At 39.0% G+C, this 21920-nt stretch overlaps 1 protein-coding gene across 8 annotated transcripts in view; it reads right to left on the bottom strand.

The window, feature by feature from the left end:
* NTRK2 (neurotrophic receptor tyrosine kinase 2) overlaps positions 1-21920 on the bottom strand; it is a 222050-nt gene that overhangs the window by 101228 nt on the left and 98902 nt on the right. For 2 of the 8 annotated variants that reach the window (XM_054178962.1, XM_054178964.1), the window contains 2 exons: positions 19683-19751; positions 17492-18836 (listed from right to left, as the gene is read on the bottom strand). The exons of 4 other annotated variants lie outside the window; for them this stretch is intronic. In XM_054178962.1, the coding sequence (XP_054034937.1) occupies positions 18799-18836; positions 19683-19751 (107 nt within the window). In that variant the 3' untranslated portion in view covers positions 17492-18798. Of the gene's footprint in view, positions 1-17491; positions 18837-19682; positions 19752-21920 lie in introns of those variants that run through there. 2 more of the 8 variants (XM_054178963.1, XM_054178965.1) reach the window with 1 other exon arrangement.

Raw genomic sequence — 21920 nt, 5'->3', positions numbered from 1 at the left:
AATAAAATTCAAATGCCCATCTACACTTTAACAGGAGGCCAGGGGAAGATGGTGAACTAATATTCTATCATTTCTTTCTTACCAAGTAGTACTCTCTCTCTTTAGATTAACAGCCTTTGGGTCCTGATGGCCAAAATTTTGCATCTGCTCAAGGCTGTAACTGCCTTTCAGAAAGGAATATTGTAAGAGCAGGAGGTTTCAGCACAGAAGACAGGCTGTCCAAAACTGCCCATCAGTGAGCACAAAGCAAGAGGCAGCTTACTTCCTGAGCATCAGACTGACATTTTATTACAATTTATATTAAATTACTTAGGAACAGTGAAACTCATTCCTTTTGTGTGTTTGTCACGGAAGTCATTTCAGTGGCTTTCAACCCTGTATCTACAGCACTCAGAGACTATGCACATCCCTGGCCTTCAAACAGAGATTGTAGAATCACCAGTTTGTGATTCTGTGATCATGAAATTGCAGATTCTGTGGTCATGAAATCACAGAATAGTTTGGGTTGGAAGGAACCTGAAAGATGGTATAGTTCCATGGGTAGGGACACTTTCCACAGGACCAAGTTGATCAAGGCTCTATCCAACCTGACTTAAAGCATTTCCAGGGATAGGTTATCCATAGTGTGGGGCATCCTGTTCCAGTGTCTCACCATCCTCACAAAATAGAATTTCCTCCTAATATCTAATGTGAATCTATCCTCTTCCACTTTGAGACTGTTACCCTTCATTCTATCACTACAATCCCTGATAAAAGAGTCCCTTCCCATTTTTTCCAGTAGGCTCCCTTATTTAAGTGAAATGAAGCACCGGAAGGCTGCTATAAGGTCTCTGCAAAGCCTTTTCTTCTTCAGGCTGAACAACCCCAATTTTCTCATCCTGTCCTCATACAGAAGGTGTTCCAGTGCCCTGATTATCTTTGTGGCTCTCCTCTGGACCCACTCAAGCAGATCCATGTCTGTCCTATACTAGTGGTCCCACACCTGAACACAGTACTCCATAGATTAGAATCATAGAATTGTCTTGGTTGGAAAAGACCTCTAAGATCATATAGTCCAACCATCAACCTCACACCACCATGGCCATTAAACCACATCCTGAAATGTCATGTCTACACATGAAGACTGACCCCCACCTCATTACAAGCTCCTGTCCAGACAGGTGTAGAGAGCAATGAGGTCTCCCCTCAGCCTCCTCTTCTCCACATTAAACAATCCCAGTTCCCTCAGCCACTCCTCGTAAGACGTGCTCTGTAGAACCTTCACTGCCTTTGTTGTCCTCTGGAAATGCTGCAGCAATTCAATGTCTTTTTTGTAGTGAGGAGCCCAAAACTGAACACAGTATTCAAGATGTGGCCTCACCAGTGCTGACCACACTTCCCTACTCCAGCTGACCACACCATTCCTCATACAGGCCCAGATGCTGCTGGCATTCTTGGCCACCTGAGCACACTGTTGGCTCTTTTTGAGATGGCTGTCAACCAACATCCCCAGGTCCTTTTCCACCAGACAATTTTCCAACCACTCTGCCCCTAGCCTGTAGTGTTGCATGGAGTTGGTGTGACCCACGTGCAGGACCCAGCACTTGTTTTTGTTCAACCTCACACAACTGACCGCAGATCATCAATCCAGATCTCTTTGCAGAGCCCTCCTTCTCTCAAGCAGATCAACACTCTAACCCAATTTACTAAGCCTTACTGCAAACTTACTAAGGGTGCACTTAATTCCCTCATCCAGATCATCAATAAAGACATTAAGGAGATTGGGCCCCAGTAGTGAGCCTCAGGGAACACCACTAGAGACTGCCTGCTAACTAGGTTTAACACCACTCATCACCACTCTTTTAGCCATAAGCAGCCAGTTTCTCCAGGCAGATGCTGTGAGAAACAGTGTAAAAGGCTTTACTAAAGTCAGATAAACAACATCCACAGCCTTTCCCTCATCCAGGTGGTGTCTCACCAGAGCAGAAACAGAGAAGCACCTCCCTCCACCATGCTCCTTTTGATGCAGCCCAGGATGTGACTGATCACAGCGCCTGCTCAGAAATCCTTACTGACCAGCAAGAGGCTGGACCGAACCTTCTTCTGGGAAGATTTCTCATACTCAGCAATCATGGATCCCTAGAAATTCTTGTGATATCCACAGAAATCATCTGCAAAGTTCTACAACGTAGAACAGCACCTGAGAAATGTCAGGCAGAAACTGGGGATTCTCCCTGCGAAAAAGGTGGCAAGACCATTAGACCAGGCAAAGTGCATTAATGCTAATGTACACAGCATGGGGAACTAATAGGAGGATCTGGAAGCCATTGCACATCAGGAAAACTATGATACAGTGGACACTACAGAAAGGTGGTGGGATGTCTCACACAACTGGGGTGCCACAATCAGTGGCTCCAAACTCTTCAGAAAGCATAGGCAAAGAAAGAGATGCACTGGCCTGGCCCTGTATGTCAAGGAGTGTATTGAGATCATGATGATAGGGTTGAGTGTTTATGGGCAAAAATCAGGGGAAGGCCAACAAGGCTCCTGGTGGGAGTATGTTATAGACCACCCAACCAGGACCATTTGGCCTATTCTTTAGGCAGCCAGAAGTCTCATGATCACAAGCCCTTGCTCTTGTGGAGAGACTTCAACTTCCCTGATATCTGCTGAAAATATAATACAGTAGAGAGGGAGCAGTACTGGAAGTTCCCAGAGTGTGCGGAGGACAGGTCCAAGACACAGCTGGTGACAAAGCCAACTAGGGAAGGTGCCCTGATGGACTTGGTTGTTAAGAGGGAAGGACTTATGGGTGATATAATGATTGAGGGCCATCTTCAGCACAGTGATCACAAAATGTAACAGTTCTCAGTTGTCAGAGAAGTAAAGAGGGGGCTCAGCAGAACTGTCACCTTGGAATTCCAACAGGCAGACTTTGGCCTGTTTGGGAGACTGGTTGACAGAGTCCCCTGGGAGGAAGTCCTTAAGGGCCAAAAAGTCCAGGAAGGCTGGACACCTTTTAAAAGGGAAGTCTTAAAGATGCAGGAATAGGCAGTCCCCAAAGCTTGAGTTGGCATGGAAGAAGGCCATCCTGGCTGAATAGAGAGATCTGGTTGCAACTCATGAGGCTATTTGCAACTTGTTATTGTGAAGCTATGCAGGGAGAAAATTGGAAAGGCCAAAGCCAAACTGGAAATTAATATGAATTTGGCTGTTAAAGAGAACATGAAAGCCTTCTACAAGTATTTTAGCAACAAAAAGAGGACTAAGGAGAATGTTGTTGAATGCAGCAGGGAACATAATGGTAAAGGATGAGGAAAAGGCTGAGGTACTCAACACCATCTTTACCTCAGTCTTTAGAAGTAAGACCAATTTTTTGCTGGATACCCAGCTCCCTGAGCTGGAAAAAAAAGAGTAAGGAACATAATGAACCCCCAGTAATCCAAGAGGAGATGGTTAGTGACCTACTGCACCACTCAGGTGCACACAATTCTGTGGAGCCAGGCATACACTCCAGGCTAATGATGAGCTGGTAGAAATGCTCACCAAGTCACTTTCTGTGATTTACCAGCAGTCCTAAGTAACTGGGGAGGTCACAGATGACTTCAGATTGGCAAACATGGTGAGCAGCTACAGGGGCCAAAAGAAGGGCCCAGTGAACCCCAGACCTGTCAGTCTGACCTCAGTCCCAGGGAAAGCCATGGAGCAGATCATCTTGAATGCCATTATGAAGTACGTGCAGAGCAACTAGGTGATGAGGCCCAGTCAGCACAGGTTCAAAAAAGTCAGGTCCTGCTTGATGAATCTGATCTCCCTCACAGAATCACAGAATCACCAAGGTTGGAAGAGACCTCAAAGATCAAGTCCAACCTGACAAGGTGACCCATTCAGTGTTTGAGGGATAGGCTGTGGACAATGAATACTTGGAATTTAGTAAAGCATCTGAGACTGTGTCCCACAGTATCCTCCTAGAAAAAAAGTGGCTGCTCATGGCTTGAACAAGTGGATGCTTCACTGGGTAAAGAACTGTCTGGAAGGCTGGGCCCAAGGAGTGGTGGTGAATGGAATTAAATCCAATTGATGGCTGATGACAGGTGGTTTTCCCCATGTCTCAGTTTTGGGGCCAGTTCTCTTTAGTGCCTTTATAGTTTATCTGCATGAGGGGATTGAATTCACCCTCAATAAGCTTGTAGATGACACTGAGCTGGGAGTTAGTGTTATCTGCTTAGGGTAGGAGGGCTCTACACAGGGACCTTGATGGGTTGCCTGCCACATGATTTGTCTTCTGCTGGAGATTGCTCCTATTACCTCCTGCCAGATTTCCTTGTACTTGCCTCTATGGCAAGTAGGAAGGCGCCCTGAACTCAAAGCTACTGTACCAGCTACCAGAGGTGGTCATGCTAAAACAAATCTCTGGCTGTTTTACTACAGCATATTTGAAAATGGACACATTAATTGTGAAACTGGTCATAAAACTGATTGCAAAACCACATGAGGTTTTGCTGAAATAGTTGAAGCATCACTGTTGCTGTTCTGCATGGCTATAAATAAAGCAGGGTTTGTTTTTTTTTTCAGGCTGCTGGACATATTTTCAGAAGTTATTTCTGCTTCTTTATACTTCACTATTATCCCCCAGATTTTTTCCAAGGTACCTTCTCTACATATTCACTCACTTGTTCCTTTATAGACTTTTGCCACTCTTGATCAATTCGCTTGTCTATCTTCTCTTTTTGTAACATCTCCCTGGATGTCCTAACTCTGCAGCTTCCTATCACCTTGTAATATTCAGATCCTGATTGTTCACATGGCCTTCTGTGACACTGTAATTTATATATTAGTATTAAAAAGCACCAGCACTTCTTACGTATTTTAGGGTGATACTCGTTTATTCTCAGTGCAACTCCCACTTTTACCAAAAATGCACTCATGACTGTTTCTTAGCAACAGATCTTTCAGAACAGATTTGCATGGAAATAAAATATCCTCAAAAAGGAACTGCTAAAGAAGGCTGACAACATAGCCTTATTCCTGACCACCAGAACAGGCTGCCCAGAGAGGTTGTGGAGTCTCCTTCTCTGGAGACTTTCAAAACCCACCTGGATGCATTCCTGTGCAGACTACCCTAAGTGATCCTGCTTTGGCAGGGCAGTTGGACATGATGATCTCTTGAGGTCCCTTCCAACCTCTAATGTGGTGTGATACTGTGATACTACTAGCACAATAAAATGGTTTTTAAATCTTTATGAATCTAATGAACACATGTAGAACACCATCACCAACTGACATATAAGTCCACATAAAACTTCCCTAATAATCATATCTTTGAGCTGATCTAAAAAAATAAACTTCTTGTCCTCAGAGACTGCAAAACAAAACAAATCATACACAGCAACAATCCCCACTTTCATTGGACTAGATTCAAAACTGGACTGCAACATTCACAAAAACCAGGTCTTTGCAAAGGCAGACACATGCACTTCCCAACTGCACAAAAAATGCACACCCTCACTTCACACATACCAACACTAAATAATCAAAAACTAGAATTAGGGACATAGTCCCTTAATATTTAATTCTCTGGACTTCTCACAGTTTTATCATGATTTCAGGAACTGGGAAGTTTTTAATCTTCACAGTCTTTAGGAACCTATTTTCCCTGAATATTTTTCTACTCCTTACTTGACTTTGCCAAATAAGGTTTTACTTATTTTTTTTTTAAACCAAAGTAATGTGCCACGGTCCAGCTTAGCTAGTTCATCAAAAATGTCATGAAATAGAAATACCGAGAGTCTATTCCCCTTCATCTTAACATCAACCAAGAGTAATTTACGGAATTGATAATGGTGCAAAATCCTTATGAATGATAGTGGAATCAGGACTGCTGTCTTTGTATTAAGAATGATGACAACCTTTTTGGCAGATGAAGTCTTGTGCTGCTGTGACACTTCGTTGTGTCACTCAGAGGCAGTATCTATAATATATGGTTATGCATCCATTATGTCAGGAATGGGTTAAAGTAACAGATCTGTATTATTCCCACGAGGCAGTGCCAAAAAGGTAATTGCCCATATTTGTACCGCTACATTATACAGAATGACAGTTTCATGTCTTAATGTTTAACTGAAAATCTCTAAAATCCATTTCTCTTTCTGGCTGAGAAATTGATATAGGACCAAATCTTGAAATTGCAACTCTGGTCATGCTCAGACAAAACTCCCACTGAAGCTGGTGGGAGGTTTGCCAGGGAAGGGATTAAAGACGGTACAATTTGCTGCATGCTAAAAAAAAAAAAATGAAAAAGCTATGGAGCTATGTATTCAATATGGTGCTGCTGGACTGCTAAAATTAGTAAGACTTTGGTCTTTCACCTTTGCAGTCATACGGACTTGCAGAGCAAGGACAGACATGAGGTGGACAAGATGGCTTGCTGGAGAGCATTTAAGACTGGGCTGGGAGCCAGCAGAAGTGAATCCCTCATGCAGTATCTCCTTTCCCTGTTCCTCTTTAAGGCAGAAAAATGGCAAAGAAGCAAGCCTGGATCCTTAGTAAATAGCACTACTTGGAGGCAGTGCAGCACACTCATCATCAAAAAAAACCCTACCAAAGCCATCCACGGTATCTGTGCCATTCCAATACCAGGAGCATGCCTGAGCACATATCCCTTTGGGAAGCTTTAAGATAGGCTCTGTGCCACATAAGACATCTCCAAAGACTGATGGCAGGAACAAGCCAACACTTAAGAGCTTCATCCTGCTTCTGCTTGGGGCAGCTGGACCACAATGCTACCCAATGGAGCCTGTTCCCCCTAGTGGGGCACCTGGCTCTGCAGGCAGAAGATACCACACTGCCCTCGATGGCTGCTCCCTCTCCTTGGCAATGTTACCTTAGATGCATACAGAAAGTATAGCATGGTTGGGACAGTTTTGTTCTCCAGTGCAGTTTCCAGAAGAATTACAATTTGCTTTTTTAAGACAGTACCAACTTTTATTACTTTACCAGACATTTCTTCAAACATTTCCCCATGTTTTCATGATATGGTATCAAAACCCAAGGAATAAAGATATGACACTTTGAAACACCTAAGTTATATAGCCAGACTGCAAAGTGAAGTAAAAATTAAGTCCTGAGCTATTCACCTATCTAGATTTTTATGAGGAAGCAATGATAATGTAGAATATTGCTATAGATGTAATTTTAAAATAAAGCTTAATTTCCAAGAGTATGATTATAACAGATTTCTGATGGTTTTTATCACTAGCAAAGCCATCTGGCACCAATTTAATTTCAAACTGCCAAGCAATTATGGCTAAAAAAATAACTATTATTCATACCCAGGGATATCTTTTATAACGCTTAATGAAAAAAATATATGCCTAGAGACCACCATCACTTGGAAAATAAAGATCAATACAATACTAATGATTTAAACATCCACATAAAGACACTGAGGTCCTGAAATTAAAATAAGCTAGAACGTTAAATTAAACTGACTGATCTGGATTCTAAGGGAAGTTTCAAAGTATGTGTTATACATAAACTCATTCAAAACTAGTAATAGAAAATGAGATTATTTTATTCATAACTGTTTCTTGCAACTGTTAATAATCCATGAATACAACTGTAAGATACAGCATTATTTTACACCTACATAATCTCATAAAAGATTTAATAAATAAATAAATAAAAAACCCACAACAAAAATAACAACAAATACAGATCTTACATGGAATCTGGCTATTATGGACTAAACATCACAAAAACCTTACGAGTTTGGAATTAAAATGGCATTGCTTCATTTTATTGGAATTTCCTTTGCATGTTAAAAGTTTGGCAAGACCTAAGATGTTTACTCCTACAAATGTTCATAGACAGCAAATTTCAAGCTTTAAAATTTACCCTTCCCAAATAGAAGGGAGTAGTAGTGTTATGAATGGCAATTATTTAAGCTGGTCTCTAGGCTGATGTGAATTGGTTAAAGGATCTGACTCATGTCTTTCTCATGGTTTAAACTCTTAATGGTTTTGCATTCCATGCAGATGGATTCATTCCTGAATAAACTGATCTGTTAGAATATTACAGTTACATGGGGTAAACATAAACACAATGCAGTGAAAGACATGCGGGAATCAGGCTGCACAAGCTGTGCACTTGCAATCACAGTGTGTAGGTAGCAAGGACAAAAAGTTTCAGAATGCTAAAGAAAGCCATTCATATATTACTCAGGGACAGTTTAACAGCCTTCACTAGAACCCTAAAGCAAATAAAATTACTTAAGAGAAGGGTTTCATTCCAGGCAGGAAAACACATACATGCATAACTTCTCCTGTCCGTAATAGCAATGACAACAAAAATCTCAGATTAATAAATCCCCCTGATTTATTTTGTAGGGCATAGTGTCCTGTGTTCTACCTAGGGTCAGAGTCAGGGTCATGGTGCAACCAAGCAATCATCTGCACAGATTTCTCGCTTCCTTGCAGATGGAATTCCTTATGAATGCAGCAAATTAAAATTACATGTATATTCTGTATTAAACAAATAAATTGCACAGTAGCCTGATGGCATCCAAAGCATGACATGCATGTCACCAAATGGGAAAAAATTTATAAGCTTTTCGGACTTTCCACTCTCCTTCTACAGACTGTCAAGCTCCTTGTAGTTACACTGATGACAGGATAACTCAAGACTCTGCCATCGATGCTCTACTTTGTCTGCCAAAGGCTGCCTCTTCCTGGCATGAGTATCTGTCCCCTGGCAGTCACTGTTCAAACTGCTATCACGTGGGCCGTTTATAAATCACTAGTGGTTATGGCTCACAATGGGCAAAGTTCAGGCCAAAACCCAGAACTAAAATATGTAGAACTCCACAGTTAGGAACAAGTGACCCTAGAGGCAATGCCATCACCTCTTCATGACATATAGTAACTGCACATGGGTCCCAAGGTAGCTGAGTTCAACAGTAACAGGGTTATATACACATCTGGATTCCAACAATATCGCAGCAGGGAATAGAACCTTGGCATCCTCTTTAGAACAGAAAAGCAGTTATGATAAATCTTTGCCTTCCTTTTGAAGAGGCACGTGGCTATTCATAGGTTTTTTTCACACAATGATGAAGAGTCGCAAGTGTGACTCTACCTGAAAAGAGATTATGCCAACTCCCAAAGGAAAACTGAAGCTGACGTGCAGGAAAAGGTAACCTTTAACACCACACAAGCTGGTCTCTGGACACCCTGCTTCAAAAACAACACCTCAATTGCCTGGTGAACACTAGAGAAAGGAAGTGCTCAGGAAATTCACAGTCAGCTTACCTGTATATGATTTACACTTTCATGAGAAAACAAATGCAAAGTTGATTTGTGTCATATTAAAAAAAAAAAAACAACAACCAAAACAACCCAACATTACATTTACACATATTGAATAATGAGACAGCTGAGCACTGCTTGTGTAGTAAAAGCCTTCGTAAGACCCATCGGGAACCGAGCTATCTATCATTGGGCTACTTGATACCCAGAAGACCGTCTTTACTAAGAAATGAAGACAGCTATAATACAACACAGAGGTATTGCCTCAGATTACCTGAAAATTACTTTTGGATTATAAAACATAAAAACAACACAGAAAATAACTTTTCAGGTCTTTCATCTAATCACCCAACATTAAGAGAAAAATCCATGAGCAGGGCTTACCGTGAACAAGTCAACACTGATATTCTTTCATACTCTAACTTTTGTCTTATATTTAAGACAACATACACTGTTTTGAATGTGAATGAAAATGGGAGCCTTGGGTAAACATTTTCTTCTGCACAGGCCTATCAACACTTCACAATTCTTCTAATTCTATTGGTTGATTTGTACAGGTACAATCAGGCCTTCAGTCTTTCCTAGGAGACGTAAGACATTTAACAGAGGAGAACCAACTTCTTATGACTATGAACTGACTAGGTGTAAGTGAACAAGGAATCTCTAAAGCCCTACTGACATTCACTCTGGGACCATCTGAAGCAACAAGTGTGACCTAATTTACACGCTCTGATCTCAGCATCATGCTAGGTCTCCTAAGGATGCCTTAACACTGATTACATGACACACATATTAAGAAAGTAGAATTCTGGTTTAGGCAGCAAGGTCTATGATGTGACATCTGCTGAAGTAAAGACATTACAAAAACTCATCATGGGCTGACAACAAACAGAAACAAAAGTTATTCAACCTTTTGTCAAAGGTTTATATAGAACTATTTTTTTTCTTGGATCACATTCCCTGAGGCAGGGATGACTCATGCATTCCTGAAGCAACACTGACTTCAGTGCTACAGACACTGAAATTGTACTAAAACCCTTACAGGAAAAAGTGATGACTTTTCACTAGTCACTAAAAACTGAACAACCAATTGCCTACGTGGCTCCACAATGTTTCACCACTTTCTATTCTATAACTTCTCATATTTTACAGCAAATATTAGGTATGAGAATAATATTAAGAGGTATTAAGGAAAGACAATCTGTGGTGTCATTGATTTGTGGCTCCCAATGCACACTTGCATATTTTAATTTTCCATACCAGCACACTTGGGAAGGTGCCATGGTTAGAACAGCCAGCCGGATACTTGGCTTCTTCCAGATGTGTAAATAGCATAGCACTTCTGTGTGGCAAGAGTAAGTGCAGGCATGAATGACATTGAATGTTCATATTCTAATTTATTCCAAGACACTGTTTGGAATTTTATAGATTACAGTTGCAGAGTGTTACAGAACTATACCTGAAGTTTGCTATGATAAAAAATGAAGACATGATACTGGCATCATAAAAATGGCATAATGGGAATTATCTGAGAGTTTGGAAGCTACAGCAGAAAAGCAAATACCATAAATAAAAGCAAGAGAGGTTTAAATAAGCTTTTCAACTAGCAGAGCAAGTCATTTAGGTTAAACACAGTAAAAACTTGTGCATCAAACAAGAACTCTAATGTTAATTAATTTTCAGCTCTCTTTCAAATGCACTTTTCTACCCTCTTTACCCACTGTGGTCTTTTATCACATACTATGAACTGCAGTTTTACATTTTGATAGGATTATTTTAGTTGAAACTTTATTCTCTCTCTGCAGAAATTTATGACATCAGATACCTTTATTGTTAACTCTGCTCTGACGATGAAAGTTCAAGAGGTCTGCTTAGTAATGCAGAAGGCGAATAAAACAGTACAATTTAAATCTAAAGTGTCCTTCACCTTCAAAAAAATACCCAGAGAACACCTGGTTTAGAAAACTGCACACTGCATTTGCTTTTTATAGGTAAAAAACATCACCAGAAATGTCTTTTAGTAGAATTATCTAAATGTCAGAAACCACAATACTGTGACTTTTTACAACCATTCTTATGAAGCTGCAGTATTAAAAGCACTGCTTATCATGTGCTCTGCATTTTTGCTTTAAAGCCTTATTAATAATATAATATAATATAGAAACATCAATTTCTCAACCTGAAAGGAGATCTTTTAAGTTAAATTTACTTTTGAAATACCTACAGAAATATAAAATAACCTATGCAGTTATGTTTTTATTCTTGCAGTGTATTATAAACTGAAATAGCAGTTTGTCAAGATACAGATATCTAACACATGTCCTTTGGATTTTTTTCCCCCCCATTTAAAAGAACAAAGTAAAGATTTCTACGTGAATATTGCCAAACTACAATTCATGTTAATTAAAAATTGAAGCCTTGTTTGCATTTTTATATTAGTTTGGATTATTAAGGACATCACAGCTTCATTTTCAGTTTCATCCTGTTGAACTCCTAACTTCCTGGCCAGTGTAAATGGCTGTTTTCCCTTTTGCTTTTACTCTGCTTCATTCATTGATTATTCCCCTTTCTTGCTCTGATGATGCTGAAAAAACTCAGAGTATTTTTTTACTGATAAACAGCCTGAATGAAGATTTGACCAACCAGGTCTAGCGGGAGGTGTCCCTGCCCATGGCAGGGAGGTTGGAACTAGATGATCTTTAAGGTCCCTTCCAACTGAAGTAATTCTGTGACTCTATGATAATGGCAAGCTTGCCACAACTCAAATCGCACTCATCCAATGCATTACAATTTGAATATTTTTCAACTTGGTAAACCATTTTCATAGATTAAATACTTTATACTATCTGAATACATTCTTCAAAATAACTGTACCTACCAAATCAGAATGTACCTGTAACAGCAAGCCCCTGTAACGAAAGCCTCTCTTAGAAAAAGATAGACCTTTATACTAAGCCTGTTTATTCTACATAGTGAGGATACAGCAAAAAAATCCTACGTGACATCACAACAGTGACAATAAGTGAAAAACCTGCAATTCCCTACAGGCGTACAAAACAGATTTGGTACAACGCTCAGAGATAAGAAGAGTATGACCAAATATTTCTGAAGCAAGAAAATTAACATCTAATACAATATCCATGACCACTGCAGTCTAAATAGAGAAATCAAATTCATGGGAAAATACGGCATGCTCTAGTAAAAAGCACAAAAGGGAAAAACTTGGGCTTAAATTGTGACATAACCACTTCAGCATTCTTGTGTACTCTATTTCATTAGGTGTGCCAAGACATGTAGACAGTCCAGGCCAACAAATGGAAGTTCCAAAGCAAAACATGCTCTTCAAATCACATCACTGATAGTCAGCAAAATCAGCACAGCTTACTTGAGTATTTAAACAACTAATTTATTCTTGTGTTCTCAGTAGATGAAGCACAGGCTAGTATGCAGTCATTTGATCTGAATATACACACCTCCCCTGGCTGAATGTGCATTAAACACACACACAGAGTTAAATTAAACAGAAACACAACTATTGCAAACTGGTTTGGGGGGGGGGGAGGGGGGAAACACAGAAGGTGTTTTTTTTTAAATAGGGTGGCCATTCAAGATGCTATTAAAACATAATTAAAAAGTAGAATCTCACTATTTATCAGAAAACAAAAGTAACAATAACCACATTTATAACAAAAACATGAGGAACTCAAAGGCACACATATTTTTTAATACATTGTGCAATTACTAATGAAATACTAGAGGTGATCAATTTACAAAAAATGAAAGACGCAATGATAATGAATAAAAAACTTTATTGGCCTGTTAAAAGTAAGGGTTTGGTTTTTTAACAACAGATTATCCAAACTGTTATAATAGTACTTGGGAGTAAAAACAATTGTCTATTATTTATGAAAAAATATAAGACAGTTTTAACATTAAGAATTAGAAAGGAAAGGAAAGAATCACAGCTTGCTGATGGATAACAAACATTTTTTTCTGTATTATGCAATGTTCTGTTATGGCAGAAGACATTGTCTCATTCAGAATGTTACTGTTTTCAACATGTGAAAAAATAGGTTTTAGTGCAGAATGCCTAGGTTCTACACGTTTATACCAACAGAATGACTCACTTCCTATTGCTAAACCACACCTGAAATCTAAGAAAGACAAAGGATCACAGGGACTAAATAGTACTGGAAGACATTTCAAACGTATTTGCCGAAGGCTCCAGAGCTGGATTTGTGTAGCATGTAGCAGCCCAATTGTGCTGTCACACTAGTAAAGTCAGCAGTATCAATGAAATAGCCGTGTTAGAAAAGAATCAGACTTTTTTTTTGTTTCTCCCCATTTCACAGACATGTCTGAGCACTAAGCTGTACACTGCTTACATCAGGGGAAAATCACAGCTATCTCAAGGCCGCCATGATTTCACCCTCCCCTTGAGTATCAGTTAGTTCCCTGAAAACTTATATCGCCCTTGTTATTCCAGTCAAGGAACAAAATTACATTGAAAATGTATATACAATAAGGGGGGTGTGTGTGTGTGTGTGTGTGTGTGTCATTTTGTATTAAGGAATAATCTGCCTATTTATACTGGTGTGAGGTGCTGCCTTTAAGGACTATGTGGGAATTGCCCTCTTTAAAATGGAAGCAGTTTTGCTCCACACTGCCTCCGACCGCTACTCCAGGTCAGGGCATGTGCTTGTGCACACACTGCGGCTGCAAAAATAGAGGTACTCAGGGAAGGATGTTCTTAAAATTAGAAGGATATGGCATATCCATATCAAAAATAACATACTCTAGTGTGTTCATTCAACTTTTTTTTTTTTTTTGGGGGGGTGTGTGTGAAAGTAAGTTAACCAGTTAACCTTGATATTTGATTAAAAGGCAGTAACATCTACAAGTCTTCATGTTTGTGAAACTACAGAGCTATATTAATTTCAAATAATGTAGATTTTAAAAAAATATTTTCACAGCAGATTTAATTTGTATATACAAAAGACAAAAAAGAACAAATGCTTGGGAATATATATTCCCATGGAACTGGGACAATTAAGTGGGCTGAGCAACATGTGAAATACAAAGTATTAATGTTATTTGGACTCCGTATAATGCTGTATTTATAGTTCTCAATACTTCCAACCATCTGCAGACCTTTGCTGTGGAGACTACGTCATAAAATCTGGCACAACATGGATCTACATTATTATCTGGAATATTTCACACCGTAACGGTGGCAAAACCCTTCAAAAGGATAATCAAAGACCCTCTGTAGTTATAGCCTATGGAGAAGAGTGTATACCACAGCTCACAGAGGAGCACACTGAGCTCTCTCAAGAACAGCATACAGAACCTCTGCAAACTGGAAGGAACAGAAGTCAGGGAGAATATGAAGAAAAAGTATTAAAAACTTTCTGAGTTTTTCTTTTGAAATGAACAAAATACTTAGGTTCTCTATTAATAGCTTTCAAATTATTTTAAATGTGACATACACAGCTGGAAAAAATGGGCTGAATTAAAAAGATGTGAGAAAGGATACAATGTTTTAATCTGTGTGATAATGGCTTCTAAGTTTACAAATTATTTGCAAGCCTTCAAACAGCTGCAAACCCAAGTGCTGCTCTTCACGCTGATGATTAATCATCAACTTATCATGGTGGCTGGGTGAAGAGACTGAGAAACTGAACCTCTGTATGGATGTTGTTGTGTAAACAGCCAGTAGGAAGTGCAGTGGTGATTCCTACATGGCAGGCTTCTCAAAGTTTTTTAACCACTGAATTTTTTTTATTAGGGATTGTCTGCACCCTGGGAAAGAAATAGATGGCTGGTGCTTCTGCCAGCAGTCAAAAAAAGAAAGAGCCATTCCTGCAAGAAACACTTGAAGCACAACTGTTTCTAACTAGCTGTCCAGAGGTTTTTCTCAGCACTTTCTGCTGATGTGTGTTTCCCCAAACAAATGGTTTTCTTCACTGCTTCATAGGAGATTCAGCTGGTAGTCAAAGGCCCCAAACAAGCTGGGGACTGCCTTGCACAAGTTTGGGTACTCAGACACACACACTGACGTGCAAATGTGTCACAGCAGCCTTCATCTGCCCTGACAGAGAGTTTCCACAACTCCCATCAAAAAAAGACATGGTGCCCAAACACCCTTCTGCAGGAACAGTATTGGTAAGGGTCCCCACCTCACCTGGCATGGCAAGCAGCTGCAGGCAGCACAACACAAACCCTGTGTGCTGCAGGGGAACGATGCTCCTGTCTGCAACATACACCTGGCCATCGGTTAAACTTCCACCAAATTCAACACAGTTTTAACAGACCAATCATATGGCTTGCTTCACACCATAACACCCCCAGCTGTTCTTCCTCTTGAATCCCTGAATTGATCTGTTCATCCAACTCAGTACTTCTCTGAGTATATTAAATGTCAGTTTAAAGTAAGTTCTAGTATAAACTAGTATCTTCAGCAGAACATAGGAAATGTTTTTTAGTTTGATATCAGGCACAGTGAAGAAAAAAAAAAAAAAAGCAACTCTGGCTTTAGGTATTTCATAGCCTTTTTTTATTGCTCAATGAAACAATACAGAAGCTGCTTCTGTCAAATCCTGAATGCTCGTCAACATTTACCACGTTAAAAGTGCCTACATGATTCTTAGGTTGAATCTCACTTTATTTTATGGAGGTCAGGAACTGAGAAGTAACTGCATCCTTTGTAAAGCAACACCGTTTGGGCAGATCAGAACCTCCACTGTTACAATCAATGTCCCTTACAATCAAGCTGAAAGACAGGAGATAGTGGGCACTACAATTTCCACATTAGAATTTTTGCTTCCTTAGCTTTAAGAGGCTCTGTCCACATACTGAAAACAAATCTTTTTAGGAACACATAGTCTTTTTCCATCAAGCATTAAACATCTGCAAAAAGACAGTAGTAACAAATCATGTGCTGTAATCCATAAGGCTCTGTGAATATCTGCACCAAGTACTAGTGCACTGATTGGCTAATATAAAAAGATACAGTACAAAATATGTAAGAAGGCTATTCTATTATATATATAAATATATGTATTTCACTGGTGCATAAATCAGTTGCAGTTTATTAAAGTTACCTCCATGATTACATAAAATCCAAATTACTATGTCAGTACATGCTGAAATATTTGAAGGTCAAAACTGCTCCTACACCATAAAGATGAACTGCAAAGTTCTACAAAATAAATTACAAAATTATGTAAAATCCCCAAACAATTACTGTGCAAGTTTATGCATATAAATACTATGAATCAGAAAGAACCTTTTAAAATTAAATATTTCAAAAATCAACTGCCAAATTCCACCTTCCCAAGTTTGCCTTTTCCCTGCCTAAAGAAAAGCATGAAGATTCTCAACTCATTTATTTGGCAATAAACGTTGAATATGTAACTGAAATGTGTTGTTGACTCGAATCTGGCCTACTGGGTCAAGCTCTGCTCATGATCCAGCTTACATTTGATGTAACTCCACTGACTTTAGTTTAAATATTGCTGACCTAAAGGATTCTCCATTGATTTAGATTCAGCTCAGTGGCATCAGGTATTATTTCAACATGAGACATTAGAGGTAAGCAAGAAGTCTGAGAAGAAAATAGTTAGAATCAGTAAGCAGAAGAGAAAGTCAGTGTTTCTCTAAAGTAAGACTACGTACACACAGACTTGTGGAGGATAAAAAGCAAACATTCCAAATATTGTTTCAGAGGAACAGCGGAACACTTGTTGACATCTAACTTCAAACAGGAACTATGACAGATATCTTTAATTTCTGCCATCCCTCCCCAAATCACCACAATATGTGCAGGGTGACAAAGACATCACAATTCCTAGGTCATCAGTAAACTTCCAGCTCTGTCCTCTTCTTTAATGTGGAGAGAAGAACACATCTTTGGGACAGATTTTGGAGAATTGAAGAAAGAACTTTGGCAATTGCAACTCCCCTTTCATAGCCAGTGTCAAGAGAAAATAAATTTCTCACTACATAGGCCTAGAAGAATGCAAATGTGGGCATATTTCTTGACTAATAAGGGTATTTCAAAACTTGAGCACAGCAGGAATAAAGAACTTGGATGTGAGAGACTGAGGAGAATGCAAGGAAAAAAAAGTCACAGTGAGACACTTAAAAGGAAAAGGGCAAATAATGTGTGGAGAAAGAACAACAAAGATGGTATTGCAGAAAGCAATGATGTATGCTGTAGAAGACCATAGCAATAGAAAAGAAAACAGTGTTTCAGTGAAAGAGTGAAAATGGCTGAAATGTAAGAGCAAAAACCATTACGAGTAAAGCAGGACAGACAAAACAATATCATCTTTTAAATAAACGTAAGTGCAAGGAATTAAAATCAAACTATAGCTTATAAGTGGAATCAAAATTCATCGAAATGCAAGCATCTATCTCAGCCTTTTCCTGCTAGTCTTTGTAGCTAACTCTTGTTTTTAAAAAAACTAACACTTTCATCTTTCTTATGATTCCCTAAACTGAAAAGATCAAGGTATAAACTCAGGATTTGAAAGGTAAATTGCATGAAAACAAATGTTTAGACTGTATCTAAATGCAGTCCCTACTCTTGCAAAATGCTTGTGCCTGCTCAGAAAAGAGTAGGCTCTCCACTGAAGTATACTGAAGCATACTACAAAGCACACTTCACAGTTAAATACCAACAGTTAAATAGGCCTGTAAGTATACAGTCTGAAGGATCAAACACATAGTGCTGTTATTCTTGCTCTTGGCTTTCCAGCTTAGTAAAGATTTGTACACTTACCCACACTTAGGGACTGTATTGAAAAAGCATGACCTAACTGAATTTGCATGTGGTGACACTGGTTCAATACCCTAATGTACTAACAAACAGTATTGCCACCTTTCTCTATACAGCTCATACTCTCCATCTTCCTGGTAAAGTCAGTGGAACCACATACTTAAGACTTGCAGGGCCAACTCTGCAATTTACTGCTTTAGGATTTAAGGTCATATATTGAAAGAACTCTAAGGATGTGATCATTTCCACTAAAATCATTGCGTTTGCACACACACTCAAATTAAGTACTTGTCAAAGTTTTGCAGAGCTATTAATGCAACAAAATAAAAGCAACTTTGCAGTTCACCTTTGATAAATATTATTTATAAAAACATTTTTCCAGTTAAGTTCAAACAGAAAAAAACCTGACAGGTGAAACAAGTAATGTAATTTCATCCCAATGACATTTTGGAAGACAGAGCAAGGACAATGCAATAGGAAAAGAGTGTCATAGCTTATTTCCAGACTTTCTTGAATTTTATAGCTGCCTCAAGGCTTGGCTTTGCCCTGCTCTTGCAAAAACAGCTACTGATTTGAATATTTTTCTACAGTTCTCCAAATACAACCAATGTCTAAATGAGAATTCCAAGGGAGATGGCACTTCACTGGGCAAGAACACTGTCCACTCCCTAGTGTGCAGCATACAGCTTCCACAAGCTCAACAGCCCCTCTCTCATCTTTTCCTTAGTTCATTTACCCATCCAGTGGGATCTTATGAAATAAAACAAAACCTAAAAGAAACAAAATAAAATGTGAGAAATCATGAAAAAAAAAATCAACACAAAATTTAGTACAGAAGTCCAAACACAAATGAATACTTGACAATTATAAACATAAACATAAAATGCATTGAAAGCATACATAAAATGTTAAATAAAAACTCTACATGAATTTATGAAAGTGGCATTAGCTCTCTTTTGTGGCCAGTGAATTTATTTAACTAAAACCGTACAAGGCCTGTTACTCAATTGTCTTTAAGATATAAAAATATTCATATTGAGCTGTAAGGCAATAAATTGAAAATTCTCCAACCAGAGACTGCACTGTGAATGGGTCAGAAAAACCTGTATGGAGTTCTGCTTTGTTCAAAGGCCTATGGTGATCAAGCCTGGGTGCACAATCAAGTTCTCTGTCTTTTCGCCTGGTCCACCAGCTAAGTGAATAGAACTCTATTATATGGCAGAGTTACTGTAAATACAACACCATGTTCCTCTCTAATCTTTGTTTCTGTCTACATCATACTTTCTGCCTGCTCCAAACAGGCTCCTGCCCTTACTGTCATTAAAATGACTTTGCAATGACTGAAAAAGGTGGAGCTAGAGGAAGTACTAGCTAATTATCTTGAAAACTATTGTTTATAATCAAAAACTTAAAAATCAACAGCTAAATATGACGGCACATCGAAACACAAGTGAAAACCCAGTAAGTTGTGTTCTGAGATGAAGGGGAATCCAATCCCCCAACACAAACTGACCATCTGAGGCTAAGAACTTTAAAGAAAACTATGTTTGGCCCTGTGTGAAATCCAGCTACCTGACTCTATAGCATAAATACTTCCTAGAACAGCATTGTCTTACCTAGTCTGTTGTTATCTGATGCAGTTGAGTTATTATGTACATCACTGTTGACAGTCACCATTACTTGTTCTAACGACATTTGAAAAGAAAAAAAAACCACGTGAGAGTTGCACTATTATCCTGCATGTGTAAATTTCATCAGTGGATTTTGTTTGGCTGAGTTTGTTCGGTTTGTTTCCCTTGCTGAAGCAAAAATCAGCAATTCGGAGCTAAATCTTTTTTTCCTTAAATGAAATGGACTTATTCTACCAGTTTCAAGAAAAGTTGAGTTTGACTGTTTTTAATTAAGTAATAATGACTGATGCATTTACACTGCATTTTCTTGCTTGTTCTAACCTTGAGGCACTCTTAGTAGTCTACCCTGAAAGTAGGTAATGGCACATTCATAAGCTGAACGTGCTAAATTTCAGCCACTGCATATTTCCAAAAGGGTGTGGTGAAATTCCTTTACTCTGAAACAATTGATAAGGTTTTATGTAAGCTGTCAAGAAAAATCATAGGAACCTGGATAATTCACAGACAAAAATACAGTGCCAGTTGAAGTGAGCTGATAAAATTTCAGAAAAGCTAGGCTTCTGCAAAGGGACTTTTTTACCTGGAGAAGAAGGCTCTAGGCTAGACTGACATTGAAAAGATGAGTTTCTTATGGTCGTGTCTACATATAGTGGTACGTATCACAACTTACGAACTTCGAAGGAATACTCCATTAACACTGGAAACTTTGCTCTAAGCAAACTTACATCATTCATGTCCTTGCTACTTCTACCGCCCCCTCTGATGTACATAAAGTATCTTAAAATGAATTAATACAGTTTACCCCCACCACGAAAATCTAAGTGAGAGAAATCAAAATTAAACCCATGTCATTAAAAATCCAGTTCATCACACAGTGTATTAACATCATAGCCCTAAAAACCTACTGCAATGCCAAGAAAAACACCAAACTGTAAAATACATTGATCTTCATGACTGTGTATGCATATGTAGCAAACTCCACCTAACAGAGTATGAGGAAGACTGAGGATCCGTTTCTGCACATGGTGCAAAGGTGGCTTTTCCAGGTCTTTCTGCAGTACTGAGTGACTGTAGATAATCATAATTTCCTAAGTAATTTTCTGAAGGATGTTTGAACTTACAGGTTAGAAAGTCAAAGAGATTTACCACCATGGGTTTGGTAGCGTAAAATTGAAAAGTACTGTATGGTTGCCACCGCCACCCTCCCTTCAGATTTCCCAGGTCATTCAGACCTCCTCTGTGGAATTTTAGTTCTTAAAGCTGTGAGGCAGCATGTGGTCTTGGAGACTAAGCCAAAGAATAGTTGTATGTATATACATAAAGAAACACATCTACAACACACTTTAAGAAACAAAACAAACCATTGAAATGAAAGCTTTCTGGCCTTTTGATTTGTTCCTTACCTGATCTACTGCAATTGCAGTGAAATCACACTGCTGTGTTTAAACTCGCTTCTGAATTTTCATATGAGAATCTGTTAACTGATTAACTGCTACTTAGTGTGTAGTACTAGGCGAAACATAGTCAGACAATAAATCTGCTTATATTTTCAGTTGCACCTGCATATATGTAACTCTAATAGTAGTCAACAGTGATGGCTAGAAAATCAGTATGGAACAAGCCTCAGATCTAGGACCTGAGCAGTCTAGAGGAGTCAGGAAACCCACAAGCAAACTCTGTTGAAGGCACAAGAATTAATCACAGTATACATACATCTTATAAAGAGAAAAAGGAAGGGGGGGCAGGGTAAGGATTGGCAAAGACAGGAAAGCCTCGACAGCACCCTGGTGAAATGGAGCAAGGAACAAAGAAAGATGCAGAAACTGAGCAGAAGTGCCTCAAAAAAAATGGTTCCAGAGAAAGCAGAAAAGGCTACAAAACTGTTAAGAAGGAGGCAACCCAGACATATCTGTACACTAGATATCTATTTGAAGTCATTGAGCTAATAGAGGCAAAATATTATGGGCAGTGAGGATTTAGAAAATTGTTTCTCTTGCCCTAACTGGTAACCTCTCTTCTGGTTTCTCAGTTAAAAAGAAGCCAGTTAGGCAGGTTGAGGCAAAGCCTGATTTTGGCTTGAGTTGCTACCAAGCAACTGCATTCTAAGTTTAATATCAGTTTTAAAAAAACAGTGGCATTATATAAGCTGCCACTCAGACTTGCAGAGGAAAGTACACTAAAGAATAAAAATAAAAAACTTAAAATAAAAATGGAAGAGAGGAA

Source organism: Dryobates pubescens, chromosome Z (genome assembly GCF_014839835.1).
Source record: "Dryobates pubescens isolate bDryPub1 chromosome Z, bDryPub1.pri, whole genome shotgun sequence".
Classification (NCBI taxonomy): domain Eukaryota; kingdom Metazoa; phylum Chordata; class Aves; order Piciformes; family Picidae; genus Dryobates; species Dryobates pubescens.
The sequence above is the reverse complement of the archived record's forward strand: the minus strand, read 5'-3'. Positions and strand labels throughout refer to the sequence as shown.